A 14,337-nucleotide genomic window follows, 5' to 3' on the forward strand; every position below is an offset into this window, starting at 1 on the left:
ACGTATCTCGGCACATATTCATCGCTAACATGATACATTTTTAGCAAAACCGGTGCACTAAATAACGCGCGGTGAGTGCAATGCGATATTTTCAACCGGACGCACTCACATTCTCTATAATACATTAGTTATTCAAATAGTTAAAAAAATATTTATAGAAAACTAGAATCTGACTTTATCAGCTTCGGTAGTCACGTGACAGGACGAAAGACTCCAGGAAAATACAAGGGAGAGAGAAGTTGATTAAGAAGAATATATTCGAGGTATGGGGATTATCGGACGAGTGGTTTTTTGTTTTGTTTTTCGACTGGGGGTCGTTATGGGTAGTATCTTATTAGCGGATAATCAGGCGTGGATAGACGTGGAGATGTGCCGTCCTACGTCACCCACTACGCTCTCGAGACTCTGAGTCGGCGCGTGTGCGTTAATGAGCTCCTCGCTTCCGGTAAGGTGCGATAGATTTTCGGATACTGCATGAAGCGACGGCGCTGCTGAGGCTTGAACTTGGTGATTGTCTCTGCGTCTCCTTGAGATGGTTGCTTCTTCGCCTATTTTGACGGTCGAAAGAACAGTACTGAATTCACCAGGCCTTCTACCCGATACATAAAGTGTAACGACACTCGATTCGGCTGGTGCAGCTTTCTCGGCTTTTTTGTGATCGTTGTACTGGTTACTTGTGCGTACGCGTGATCTCGCTGATTTCTGCACGGCGACTTCTTCCTCGGAGTCGTCATAGTTAGGTTTATAATCGAAATCAGCTGGCTGGTTACGTCTTTCAACTTCACCGGGCAACGTGTTACTTTGAGTCAGCAAAGGCGCTGCGGCGAATAACGGGTCCAATAGTGGATGTTGAACTTGTTGCTGCTGTTGAGGTTGTTGAAGAAGCATTAGCAAGGAGTTGAGACCAGCCGCTGGCAATGCAACAGTTGGTGTTACAACAACTGTATCAGTAATGAATTCCGTCGCTGTTACAACATCTGTGCTCGAATCTACTAAAGTCGTTAGAATTTCCTTACCCCGGAACGTCAGGGGGATCACCGTACTCTGATGCTTCGTGATTGTTGTTACGTAAGAAGTTGTACGGGTGTTATACTGAGTCGTTGGTGTCGCTTGTGGCTGAGCACCACCGAGCAACGGATTCTGTTGATTCAACTGACCTAGCAACAATTGCGATAGTAGAATATTTGCAAGCGGCCCGTTATCATTGGACAGTGAGGGCTGCACGGTTGACACTACATTTTCTACTGACCAGACGGTACTGGGAATGATTATCGATTGGGAAGCTCTACGACCTCCTAGACTGGTCAGGGTATGAGATACTCTGGTCGTTGGAGTCTCGTGCAATAGGAATCTCGTGATTTCCAGTTGACCTTGAGCATTCGAACCTGTAGATTCGCTAACTATGACCACTAACGGACGACCGTTACCACCTACAACAGTACTATATTGATCCGGACCCAGTACTTCTGTACTGGGGTGTGCGGTGACGATGTTTTTCTGTTCGGTTATTCCGTTATTGACCACTGGTATTGTGACTTCGGTAGGCACGTAGTGGGTTACCGTTATAGTTCCATCATTGTCTTTGTGAACGAACGGCGACTCCCTAATGTCCTCGTACGAACCACGTCCTCTCTGCGGTAGACGTCTGTTGCTGTTCCTGCCCGATGATCTTGATGACGGTCTTGTAGACGAGCGACGATTCGTTGGCGATTCAGTGGATCGCGATGAACCGCTTTTCCCTCTGGGTCGTGTTCTCAATCCAGTGTCTAGTTTTCCGGTTGATCTGTTTCTCGAGCTCGTTGTAGCCGGTCTTTTGTAACTCAGTCTCGAGGAACTGTCCTTCTCTCTTAAAGTAAATTGTCTGCCAGAGCTTGATGTTGGACTCGGCTTAACTCTCGGGCTGGTTCTCAGACGAGGCTTCACCAACGATTCGCCAGATTCTGAAGAAATTTTTTCTGAACTTGTCCTTGGAGAATTGCCACTTGGCCTAGCCGAAGTGAGAGATCTACCTCGGGCACTGTATCTCGAAGATTGTTTGGTTGGTGCAACGGACCTGCTGCTTTCCTCTCTACTCGATGAAACATCAGTGTCAGATCTATCTTCAGCTTTTGCGCCACTGGATGCTGGTTTCCGGAAACGGTTGGTCAGTGAACGGAGTTGACTCGCTTGACGCCTCACTCTTCTGCCTCTTCTGTTTGCACCGAAAGGCCGTATGCTTACGGATGCACTGGCAGCCTTGCCTTGACGCCGATTAATCGTGTATCTGGTTGTCGTAGCTGCATCTTCGGAACCTTCGTAATCATTATCAGCGATCTCTTCAACTGGATCATCCTCGAAATTTTCTTCCTCTTCGCCCTCAAATTCTTCATTGTTTTCAACAGGTTCTTCAATCGGGTCGTGGTTCGATTTCTTGTTCAAAAGCCCACGCGGTGGAAACAGCTGACCACCTGGACGGGAACGTGAGACTATTGGAGGGGTTGGTCGAGGTCCAGCACGAATGGAACCTCGGTTCAGGGCTGTTGGTACATTGGTTTGTCTGGCTAGGTTTCTCGACCGTCCAGTAGTCGTTGCGACGGGTACTCGTGGCGTCACCACTGTTCTCTGTCCTGCCGACAGATTAAGAGGTCTACGGAATCGGAGGAGGGGATTGGTAGAGCGTCTGGACGATTCTGTTGTTGTTTGGAGCGGCGTAGTCACCGTTTCGGTACTTTCCTCGTACTCCGTATGAAGTGTTTCTTCGGTAGTCAATGTTGTCGCACTGAATTCATTCGCTTCGTCATCCTGATCTTCGTGTCTGGCAGTCGGTTGTATCTTATTCAATGTGGATGACGGTCGGATTCCAGGTCGGAATCTTGATGACACCCCAGGATAGACAGAACTTGATCCGCGAGGTCCAGGTCGAATGGACGAACCTCTGATGCTGCTAGGCCCTCTTCTATTAGCGGGGAAGGTAGAGGACGGTGCAATTCTGGATGATGCACCTCGTCCTCGCGAGCTTCCACTTGGAAAACCGGAAGTTGAGGATGGACTCAAGGTTGAGGCAGTTCTACCTCTTCCTGAGAATCGCCGCGAACCCGAAGAGCTCAATGTCGATGAATACGGTCCAATAGGCGAACTGACTCTGCCTCTTGTCGAAGCGAATCTGTTTCCTTTACCAGCTAATGTTGCAGTTATCGTGGGCGTTATGTCGGTTCTGGTGATAGTCGTTGCAGCTTGGGCGCCTTTGCGTTTAGGGTTGAAAGTTGGTCGGCTACGTGAAAGGAAAGGACGAATAACTGGTGTAAAAGTTCGTTTTCGGCTTGAAAACGTTAGTCGAGATTTTTTCCGTGACTTCTGGCCGTCTTCATCTTCTTCGTCCTCATCACCATCTTCGCCTTCCTCATTTTGCTCCGAGGAATCATTTTCTTCGTTATCGATTGATTCCGTTGTTGCTTCTTCTGACAAAGATGACTGGATTACTGCAGGTGATGGTGAAATTTCCGGAATCCCTGTCGCTGCATTTGGTGGTAAAGTTGACGTTGGTGAAATGCCAGTCGTTGATGTAGATCCAGCAAAACTCGACGTGCTCTCGATTATTTGAGCATATCTACCATCTATACTTGTACCGATGACTCTCGATTGGTAGAACGTTGTTACGTCATTGTTTTCTATGTGGCCCTGAATCAGCCGAACCAATCCTGTTCTGTGACCTTGGACAGGTGCGATGGTTGCTTTTTTGTCAGCATCTATCTTTGTACTTGATGTACTTTCGATCACTTTAGCGTACAGACCATCGATCAGTGTACCGATCTGTTTCGTTGTGAAGTAAACCGTAGTGACTTCATCGGCATCGACAATGCTACCCTTGTTGAGCGAAAGAACACCCGTTGGAAGAACAGGCGTGGCTGAACTTGATAACGAAGGCGTCTCGAGCCTTGAAGTACTTTCGACAACTTGAGCATAGAGTCCATCGATATAAGTTCCATAGACATCGGTAGCAAAATGGGTCGTTGTGCCGTCAGCGATTTTGCTCGATCGAATTGTTGAGATTAACCCAGTTTTCGGAACTTCTACACTCTTGGAAGTAGGTTGTACATTTTCGTTTACTGTTGCTTTAGGTTTTTCGTCCACATCAAGGGTCTGGATCGCTACATCACCACCACCGATTGCTCTTCCGGTTGCCTGTACCTGTCCCACAGTGGTTTCTGGCAGAGCTACACTGGTTATGGTTTCCAGCCTGCTGTTCAGAATGGTCTCGTTTCCAATATAGGATGTTGTGAAATACGTAAACGTTGTATAAAACGTTGTTGGCTCTGGTGAGATAGTTGATGCCTCAACCTTATCAGATTCCGGTAGAGTTAAAATGTCTTTAGGAGGGACTACGCCTATTTTTTCGGTCGTCAATTTTTCGTGAAGCAAATCAGAAAGTGTAACTTCATTATCGGCTACAACTTTGTACTCCTTGGGCACTTCAGTATTTTCATCGTTTGTTGACTGTGGTGCATCAGGTCGGTATGTCATAATGACGCCTAACTCAAGAGTTGGTGTCGGAGAAACGCCCGGTGTCACCACGTTGCTGACCGTTTCTTCCCTGCTGGTCGTCACTGTATCACCGCCTTTGTAGAAGGTGGTCCAGTAAGTGAAAGTGGTGAAATAGGTGACAGGAAGAGTGTTCGTTTCGACGGGTACTACAGAAGTGGGTCGAATTGTTTCCGTGACGACATTGGTTACAGTGTCCAATCGACTGACTACGTTAGTTGCATCGCCTTTGTACATTGTGGTAAAATATGTGAAGGTTGTATAACTTGTTTGCAATAAAAGGGTTGGCGCTGATTCTACATCGTGATGATTCGACTCGGATAGTTCCTGATCCTCGGGAACGGCATTTCGTTTGTCCATTACACCGAGGACGGTTCCCCCTCCGGAACTCGAAGATGAGATAACATCAGTGATCATTGATCCGATGACTTCGCCTTCAACCGGCGGGTTTGGAGTGACCTGGGCGTTGAGTACGTTATCTGTAAAAGTCTTTTCAGTGACGTACCTCTCGTCGTAAGTAGCGAGGTCACCATCAGAGATGGCTTCAGTTGTGAAGTCGTTGATCGTTGTTCCTTGTGCACTGGGTGCTTCGTGTTGTTTCTCTTCTTGAACTTTCTTCGCCAGCTGCAGCGCTTCATCCTGAGACTTTTGTCTCTGCAGAGCCTCTAAATAAGCCAGAATCTCAGGCGGAGGTACTGGCTTGTCAGCAGAATTGGATTTGGGTGTAGTCACGGAACTCGACTCAACGGGAACTGGAGCAACCGCTGTAGGTTGGATTCCTTCCGTGACAACGTTTGTGAAGACTTCAGTTCTCGTCTCAATTTCAGTTTCGTCATCAACGAAGATAGTTGTAAAGTACGTGTAAGTTGTGAAGTACGTCTTGACCTGTCCTTTCGGAACTTCTGTAGCCAAACTGGGCGTAGGGCTTGGTTCCAAATTTGTGAACGAATTCTCTTCATCGTCGAAGGTTGTAGAGTCTGTTGAATCATTAATCGTCGTTTCTTGGTCCTGGATTGTAGTCAACATATTGTCAGTAGTTTCGTCTAGTGTAGTTCCGGTAGCTTCCGTTGTGAACGGTTCCTGCTCCTCAGGATCTTCCCCTGGCTGAAAACTAACCGATGGCAAGTTCATCATGGTTACACTTGTCGCTAATATCACAACTGATTCGTCACGGTCGAACAAGCCAGCTACGCCTTCTGAAATTCCGTTCGGTCCAACTGTTTGTGTCACGACATTAGTTTCTACAACTTCTCGACTGGATATACTTGAGGTGCTCTCTTGGAAGAACGTTGTCAGATATGTGTACGTCGTATATAAAGTTTTGAAAATCAACTCTATCTCTTCATCCTGTTTCGTCGTTTGTTCCTCTTCGGGTTCTTCCGTGGTGGTAATAATACGAGATGTCGTAGATTCTTTTTGACCGTTTTTTTCTTGATTCAGTATCGTTGATTGACTCGGTTCCACGGTGGCACTTGGCAGAATTAATTCCGTCAAGTAAGTGACTTCGGAAGAGACAACTTCACGTGACTTTACGGACGTCGTGGTACGGTCACCGTCTGGCACAAAAAATGTCGTGAAGTAGGTGAAGGTTTTGTATACCGTCGACGGTAGTAGTCTTGTGGCGAAGGAAACTTCTTGCTGGTTGTTTTCTTTGTCTTTGGAGCCTTGAGCGAAATTGTTCTTCGGTGAAGATCCCTTAATGCTGCGACCCTGTGGATCGCCGGTTGCAATGTCGTTTGTAATTTCACTATCGATGTTTGATTCTTCGTTGCTGGGAGATTCGGTGGTGGTACTTAAACGTTTTTTCGCATTGGCCAGTATGTCTTTCAACGTTGTGAATATACTTTCCGTCGTTTCTCTGTAAGGTGTGGTGATTTCATTAACCTGTGACTTAATCTTGTTTGGCCTCGTTGATGGTTTCGGCGTTGTCGGCTTCGGCATTGGAAGTGTCGTTTCCTTCTCAGGTTCCTCAGGTTCAGTATCCGCAGATGAGTAGTCCAGAGTTGTATCAGGAGAATTGTACGACACAGTGGCTTCATCGGGGAAGAAATAAACGTTTGAGGACGTGTGTATGACCTGGGCGTAATTCGTGCCAATGTAAGTGCCATAAATAAGACTCTTGTAAATGGTTGTGGTACCATCGAGTGCCGTTGTAGAATCGAGAGTTTTCAGCAAACCCGTAGGCTTGGGGGATCCATTTTCGGCAAGCGGAACAAGAATGGGGTCGGTAATTTTGGATGACGATTCACCCTCCAATTCACTCGGTCTGCTCGGTTGAAGACCGTTGTAATTTTCATTAGAGGAGTCACTTCGTCCTCCGTTGATCGCATCCAAAAGTTGGTCTCTCGGCTGATCCTGTGCCGGCCTGGATGTTCTGTCGTGAGAATGGACAACGCTGGTTGGTTGTATGAGAATGCCAATACCATCGTCGGGTCTCAGAGTCGCGTCTCCTTTGATAGTCGTCGCTGCACGTCCAACCGGTGCTGGTGACGTACTGGGTGAGAATACGATTACGGTATCTCCGACTATCGTTGTGAAATCGGCAAACCCGTGATACGTCACAGTTGCCAGAGCTCGCGATTCAACTTTTTTGGTCGTGGTTATGCGGGAACTGGAATGTTTGAAGATTTTGGGCACCCTAGGTCTGAAGCTTCGCGGGGATTGATTTTCAACGTTGTCTGATGGTCCATTGGCTAAGCTGTATTCCTGTTTCACGGTGTAAGTCGGTAAGTTTTCAGCTGCTCGTACTTTGGCCGGCTTGAATCTGTGGTTATCGACGATGTTGAGTTCGCGCTTGTTGAATATGTCGTTTTCGCGTTCCGAGGGTACGTTCGCATCGGAACCGGAGCCGTTATCTTCACCATCGTTCGAATGGTCATTTACATCGGTGTTATAATTATTCCCAGCCAGAAGATCTTTGGCGATTTTGACCGGCGTATTCTCGAGATCGACTCGCAGCTGCCACTCGTCCTGGGGCGCTCTTGACGGATAAACGACGAAAGGACTGACGGACTCGGGCGGAGGTTCCTTCTCATAAAAAACGCGACTCGAGGTCGACAATATACGCGCGTAAAGCCGCCCGTTATCGAGGGTCGTGCCGAGCACTTGCGTTGCATATTCAGTACTGGCGCCGTCTTGGACGAAAGTTCTCGCTGTTTTGGTAAGCAAACCGACAGGCGGCGCAGATTTTCCGGGACGAGCCGGTACGAGAAGAACCGTGGTTACTCCTGCGCGTTACCGATTCAGCGACACACATGGGTTTTCAATATTTTTTAAAATCATTGCGGCACATTTTGGGAGATTTTTTCGATCGATCGATTTTTATGTACATGAATAAGTATATACAAATAGTTGTTTTTGAAAAATTGAGACAACGAATTACGGAAGCGAGCACGAGAGTCAATCATACAAATAAGTGTGTCGGAGTATCCCGGTGATCGATTTAATTGTCAAAAATTGGTCAGTCATAGTCGGTGATATAGATTTTTCGAATATTTTTGGTATCGTTTCATTAGCATGTATGTTCATATTAATGTAGTGGTTTGATGGTGTTTTTTTTTTTTTTTTTATATACGTCGTTCGTTATTGTAATGATTGTTTTGTCGTTGTTGTTGGTATTGTTGTTGTTTATAAAATAGGTCGTCGGAGAGACGGAGTGGCGGGCGGACGTTGGAGACAGACGGCATCCAGTTGTTGAGAAGAGTTGAAGGCGGGGGAGCAGGCGGGAGCAGTAACAGAAACAGAAAAAAAGAGAGAGACGAACTTTAGTAGACGAGCCTTCTTCCTTCAGAGCCTTGGAGATACACCCGCATCGCGCTTTTGTTCTTTTTTGCTATCTCTAGTAAATCTTTTCCAAAAAAGCTTTCCCTGCTTCGTTAACTTTTGTTTCAAGTGTTTGCAAATTTGTGATTCATATTATTGCGATTGATTTAATGATCTGAAGTGAAAGTGCGAGGTTTGCGAATAGACAGAGGAACCAATAGGAACGAAGTAGCATCTCATGTCCCACATGGAAAAATATAATTTATCATTACAGAAAATTCAAGTGCGTAAGATTATCTTGAATCCTTGAGTTTACTCGTATCACGTTTCTGGTTATCTTCTGAATCATTCGTATTTATTTTCCATGGGGACATGAAGAATTAAAATTTTGATGCACGATGGATGAACTCGTTGAATATTTTTATTTACAAGTGAGGAAATCTGGAACTATGTTAATATCAGTTAAAGTTGAAGAGTGAAGAAGCAAAAGAGAGCAAGTTCTCTCGTTCCTTATCATTAGTCGATCGATTGTGTTTTCTTATATTTTATGCGAGTTCCAGTTCACCTGGTATCTGAGCTATGGCACAATAAATCCCTTATTCCTCATTATTTTTTTTGCTGACTCATCAGAGCGAGGCAGTTTTAGAACGAGCGTATCCTGGCTACGAAACGACACGGATTAAGACGAAAAACAGGTGCAAAGAAAAAAGAAAGAATTATGAAGAGAGGTATAAGTTTATTGCTGTTTTGTAAGTGGTTATTACATGTGACGTTGTATTTACACGGCCGCACCACGCGCGTCAACACGCACTCGATTTTTTCGATGGCGTATGAAAAAGACGGCGTGATTTACAGAAACAAAATAGAGTCATGAAAAAAGGAAATTTATCAATAAAACCATGAAATGAAAAGCTCAAAAGTATTACTCGAAATGCCAGGTGCTCTCGAAAAAAATATTCATCACGAATGATTTTACGTTTTTGTTTCTCATTTTCCGCTCCACTAAGTTGCCGGTCGATGAAACTTTTCATAATTAAAAGAACAGTAAATAAACTATTGTATCAATGTTTTTCGAGTGCACAAGAGCATGATTTTGGGTATTCGATTTTCATGATGAGTGTTACCAGTGAACCGTATTTTCAACAAATGTGCAAGTGGTTTTCAATCATTCTGTGAGCGAACTTACCGTTCACATCCCGTTGTATTCTGGAAACTTGTATTTCGTCGTCCGCTGTGTTCGAATCGCTCGGGTTGAATTCTGAAATCGAAATGTTTGCTGTCATTAGCCCACATCATGAATATTGATCATTAATGAGTATCATTCTCGATCTGTACCAAAAAACCTTCAGCATAAGTGGATCGATGGCGGTTCTTTATTATTAGGACATACAACACTTTGACCTGAGTAACCTTGGACTTACGTGACTGCATGAGCCACGCCGTTACGTTCGCTCACAGGACACGTTCTCCGCGAACCCGGTCACGAGGATGCGACCTAAATTCGCGACGACGATCGAGCAGTGATCGATCTCGTGTGTCAGAAATTCGCTCGCAAAAATGAGTGACCGGTGCAATCACAAAAACCAAATGTTCCTCATCTTCATCGAGACAAAGTATTTTTTAAATGACCAAAGTAACGGGCCCCATTTAACTTGAGCTTCACGAACTGATTTCCAGTCGTGCAGCTCCACTATTGAACGATTTTTAATCACGAAACCTATCAATAATTCTACTTGACTGTTACACCAAAACTTATTTTACTTCATTAATAGGTTTGAATACAATCTTTGGTAGAATTCAAATTCACAAACTCGAATTGCTATCTTGTCCGTCGGATTGCTATAAAAATGAAAATTAAGCTAAATCGAGGAATAATTCCTCAATTAAGTCAGTTATTGTTTCACTCCTTTCTAAGGTTCAGTCCTGTTAAATCATTTCTGCATTACTCATTTGCCCAAGTCACGTTGAACTGATTTTTCTTTTCAACCTGCAATTGCTAGGAATGACGCATGATGAGTTTCTGACTATTCTGCTCGAAGTGACCTCATTCGCACCTTGACCCCTTGTTATCTTTGGCGCTCTGTCAACAAAAAACCAACAAAACCAACATGGTGGGAGGATCCTGAAGTAACCTTGATCGAGGTACGCGAACGTCTAATGCAGGGTAGTCGAATAGAAGCGAGAATCGCGGGTGAGAAGAGGGGGGGGGGGGGAGGGGATCTCAAGCCGAAGATGTCGTTCAGAGGCCGAGACGTACAGTTATCTGACCGACTCCTTTTCCCGCGTTAACCTAACCAATCCTACTTGCTGGTACCGTACACATGACGTCGTCGGCAATATACAAACACTTCTCGAAGTCGCTAGCAGCTATACACCTGTATAGCTCCGAGCAATAACAACTTTTCCTCCATATTGCTTGCCAATCTCTTTCAACTCTTCCACTTCGAGAAACCGAAGCATTTCTCGCTATGTCTTCAATCCCCTGATAATCATTGACAACGGAGAAAACGGATTCGTTTTGTATGGCGAGGACCATAGTATTTTTCAAGAATTTTCAGAGTTTTTAGGTACCGATTACAAACAGCATGGTATTTTTTGAACTTTTCCATTTTTCGTCCCTTGAATTCTAAGCAGCCTCTACTAAGCTTGGATTCAAAGCAAAAAGTGATTTTGCACGCGATAACTATATTTCGTTTTGTTTTCCATAGTGTCATCATGTCAGACTAGCACTCACTGATAAGTGGAAATGTATTATGAATCACAAATTTTCACTGTCAGCATAGTAAATTCTATAATAAATACACGAATATACACCGAATACGTGTAACATTTTACCAAACATATAATTTTTTTTCGGAATTGTCCGAGCATACTTTACAATTTAAACATTTGAAGTGACTGAAAAGATTTTTTACTATGCTTATAGAGAAAAAGACTCCTGAGTCTTTCGAATAAAAGGCATGGGTATTGGTATCTTTTCTATGGTGGGTAGAACAATTCTTATTACCGCTCTTCGAATTAAGGCTGCATTCCAGAACGTAAATACTGTCCCCGAGTTACTATATTCCTAGTACTTTCCTCTAGAATTTTCGGCCTCGTTTTCTCCGTGCATCAAGCGACGTCAAATGTCATATTAGGCTAATTTTCAGTAGACTTTACCGATTGCGCATCGTGCGAACCGTAAATAACGTTAATTATGAAGAATTAGTTGAATTCGAAACGCAGAAATGATTGGACGAAAAACATAAGTTTGACACCGTTGCAGAATTTAACATTCCGTGCTCGCTTTTCCAACGAATTTTCTTTATTCATAAATCTCCTTTGTTCATCGATTTGATAATGTGAAAAATGTCTGATTGTCGCGAAGTATCACCGAGAGAAAAAAGCACTTTCAATTTATTTATTATTCTCCTGAGTAGATTTTTGAGACTCGCAAAGAGATGCGGGAGCTTGAATACCGCGAAGTTACAAATTCCACTCATGGTAAGAACGGAAGGAGAAAAAGAGGTAGAAGAAGAGAAGACGAAGAAGGATGTAAAATAGTTAGGTCAGTAGGCACTCGGTCGATCGTTCGTTTGCCGGGTGCTTTGCAGATGGCGAGAACGACCCTGCGGCTGGGGCCGGCTTCGGGTTGAACCGTGGAATACACGCTACGCGCCTTTTCTCCCTCCTTCTGGCCCCTTTTACCATCAATAAGTACCCGCCTTGTTACCGAGTTCATTCATCTGCCCGCGACCGATTAATCGTGCCAGACCGATTCGTGGAATTCCGTCGATTTACCGAACGGTAGCCGGCGTCGTGACCGCACGGTCACCCTGCAAACCTCGACGCATGCGCCTCCGATCGCTGGCTCCCGTGCACTCTTCTAGACACAAACTTGTCTTTGTGCTCCTTACCGATCTCGTGCAGGTTAACGCGATCAGTTTCAATCGCTTCTTCGATTATGACCTCTAAAACTTCCATTCCTTTTACGCAACATTCACAACGTTTCTTTGTCCCTCATTTTTTTCCACATTCGATCGTTGTCTTCACCGATTTTGTATTCGCCCTCCCTGGAGATCGAAATAGAAAGAGAGCAACGAATTTTCAAATACGCAGACGCGTAAAAAAATTGGAGTATCCGCGAGTTTCGACACTTTGACATGATACTCGCTCGTTCTGTCTTTCCACGTACCAACCGCTTCATTAGTTATGTACTTTTCCCTCGAGTTGCTTCGTTTTATTATTATTTCGATAAATTTTTTATTTCTCTTAGAAAACGAAAAGCTTGCGACGAAAATTCCCTGCGAGTCTTTGCTTGCATTCGAATTCTCATTTTCTCATGAAAGGTCTTTAATCCCTTTCGATACGATTTGGAATGTTACTTTCGAATTTGATAGAGAAAACTGATTGTCAAACGAATTCTATGCTTTTGCTTTTGACAAGTCATTTAGAAGGGATTAGGATAACTTTAATATTCCCGTTATTTTTCCCTCAAACTGTTCGTGTTTGTGTTGATTCGGTGTGTCTTATCATCGGATTCGTGTTAACGTGTTCATCCGATAACGTTAGAATTTCAAATGTACATGCTTGCAGATGATTTGAAACTGACAAAACAATCGTCGAATGAGGCTTCCATATTAGCGAAACGACGAACAAGCATCCGGTTGATCAACGATGTATACTCAGTTTATGGCTCGTCGAAGCAACGGTACTCGGTGTAAAATGTAAATTCTATCTCGCGGATAAAGTTTCCCGATGTACTCGGTGGCTTAGTCATTGTTAGTCGATACGGGAAACAGCGATGCGAAGGCATGTCGCAAATTAAAAAGCCTGACGCGTCGTTGGCTCGTTTCCATTGACGCTGTTCCCTTTTTTCTTGTTTCTTTGATTAACGAATTTGCAGAATCATGTCCTGGTCTCTATATACTTTTCGAGAGTCATTGATAATTGCACTCCTTAACAAAAATAATGATGCAATCCTTAACAAAAATAAAAAAAAAGCTCTAAAGGGAGAAACTCTTTCCTTCCACGTTTTTTCCTTCAATTTATTTCCTCAGGGAATCCTCCTGGAATTTAATTATCCGATTAACGATCGATTCTCTCGTAAGACGATCATAAATAAGCAACTTGCTTTTTCGAAGGCACGGCATTATTATTTTTTGTACGTTCGTTGAACATGATTAATAGATTCATCAACCGCACGCAAAAAGTGAGAGTCGACTATACGCTGAATATCGGCTTTTATCCTACGAGGGAAATCGACGATCTTGAGGGACACGCCACTGCCACTCTCGATAAACGACTGCAGAATAATTTAGCAAACTATTCTACGCAACGGAATTGCTCGTCGATGGAAATGAGAATAAGTTAACCGACAATGCGTTCTCCAGGCTAAATGTTTGCTACAAAAAGTTCGATTGGACAATGAAAAAATTTTTACTCGTCACCGCAGTAACATTCTTTTGTTTCTCACGTAAAAACAAATATATAAACACACCAATTTTTTTCAGTACAGATGTAACAGCTGTTATTTATCGAGGCTTTTCATTACTGCCGGATAATGTTTGCTCGCTGAGCACAGTTTCCCTGCTCCCCTCCAAAATCGATGCAAAGTCGATCGATTTTGCCGGATTTCCGCAAATTCATGAAAGCTTCGAAACCTCTAGGTTTACGACTTCCCCATTTCCATTCATTGTGATTTAACGATCAGTCAGCTCCCGATCCATCATGTTTTATGATCCTGAAGTATGCTGCTGCGAGGAGAGGGATGCTGCATTCCGAAAATTATTGTTGGAATGGTGCAAGAATACAGTTTGGCAGGTTCGCGTCCGAAATAATTCGTTGGAGCGAGGTAAAACGTATAATGAGAAGCGTGGAATCATAAAACGAGTCGTAAACTCCAGTCCTATACGAATTCTGCTTTGTCTTCGCTCCTTTTCCCTATGCAGGGAATATTATAATCTTTAAACAAATAGAAGAATATTCAGCCTACGGGATACGAGGTCTGATTATAACTTCCGGCAATTGCGCGCTTCCGCCTCACATTCTTTTTCTCAAGTATTGAAAAAACGGCCC

At 44.0% G+C, this 14,337-nt stretch overlaps 1 protein-coding gene across 1 annotated transcript; it reads right to left on the minus strand.

Annotated features, from left to right (window-relative positions):
• Nucleotides 1-345: 345 nt before the first annotated feature.
• Nucleotides 346-8,204, minus strand: LOC122409070 (mucin-12-like). Its single transcript, XM_043416311.1, has 2 exons — nt 8,093-8,204; nt 346-7,745 (listed from the first exon to the last, which is right to left on the minus strand). The coding sequence occupies exons 1-2, from the start codon at nt 8,202-8,204 to the stop codon at nt 346-348; spliced, it is 7,512 nt and encodes a 2,503-aa protein (XP_043272246.1).
• Between the last annotated feature and the right edge of the window lie 6,133 nt (nt 8,205-14,337).

This window comes from Venturia canescens, chromosome 4 (genome assembly GCF_019457755.1).
Source record: "Venturia canescens isolate UGA chromosome 4, ASM1945775v1, whole genome shotgun sequence".
Taxonomy (NCBI): Eukaryota; Metazoa; Arthropoda; class Insecta; order Hymenoptera; family Ichneumonidae; genus Venturia; species Venturia canescens.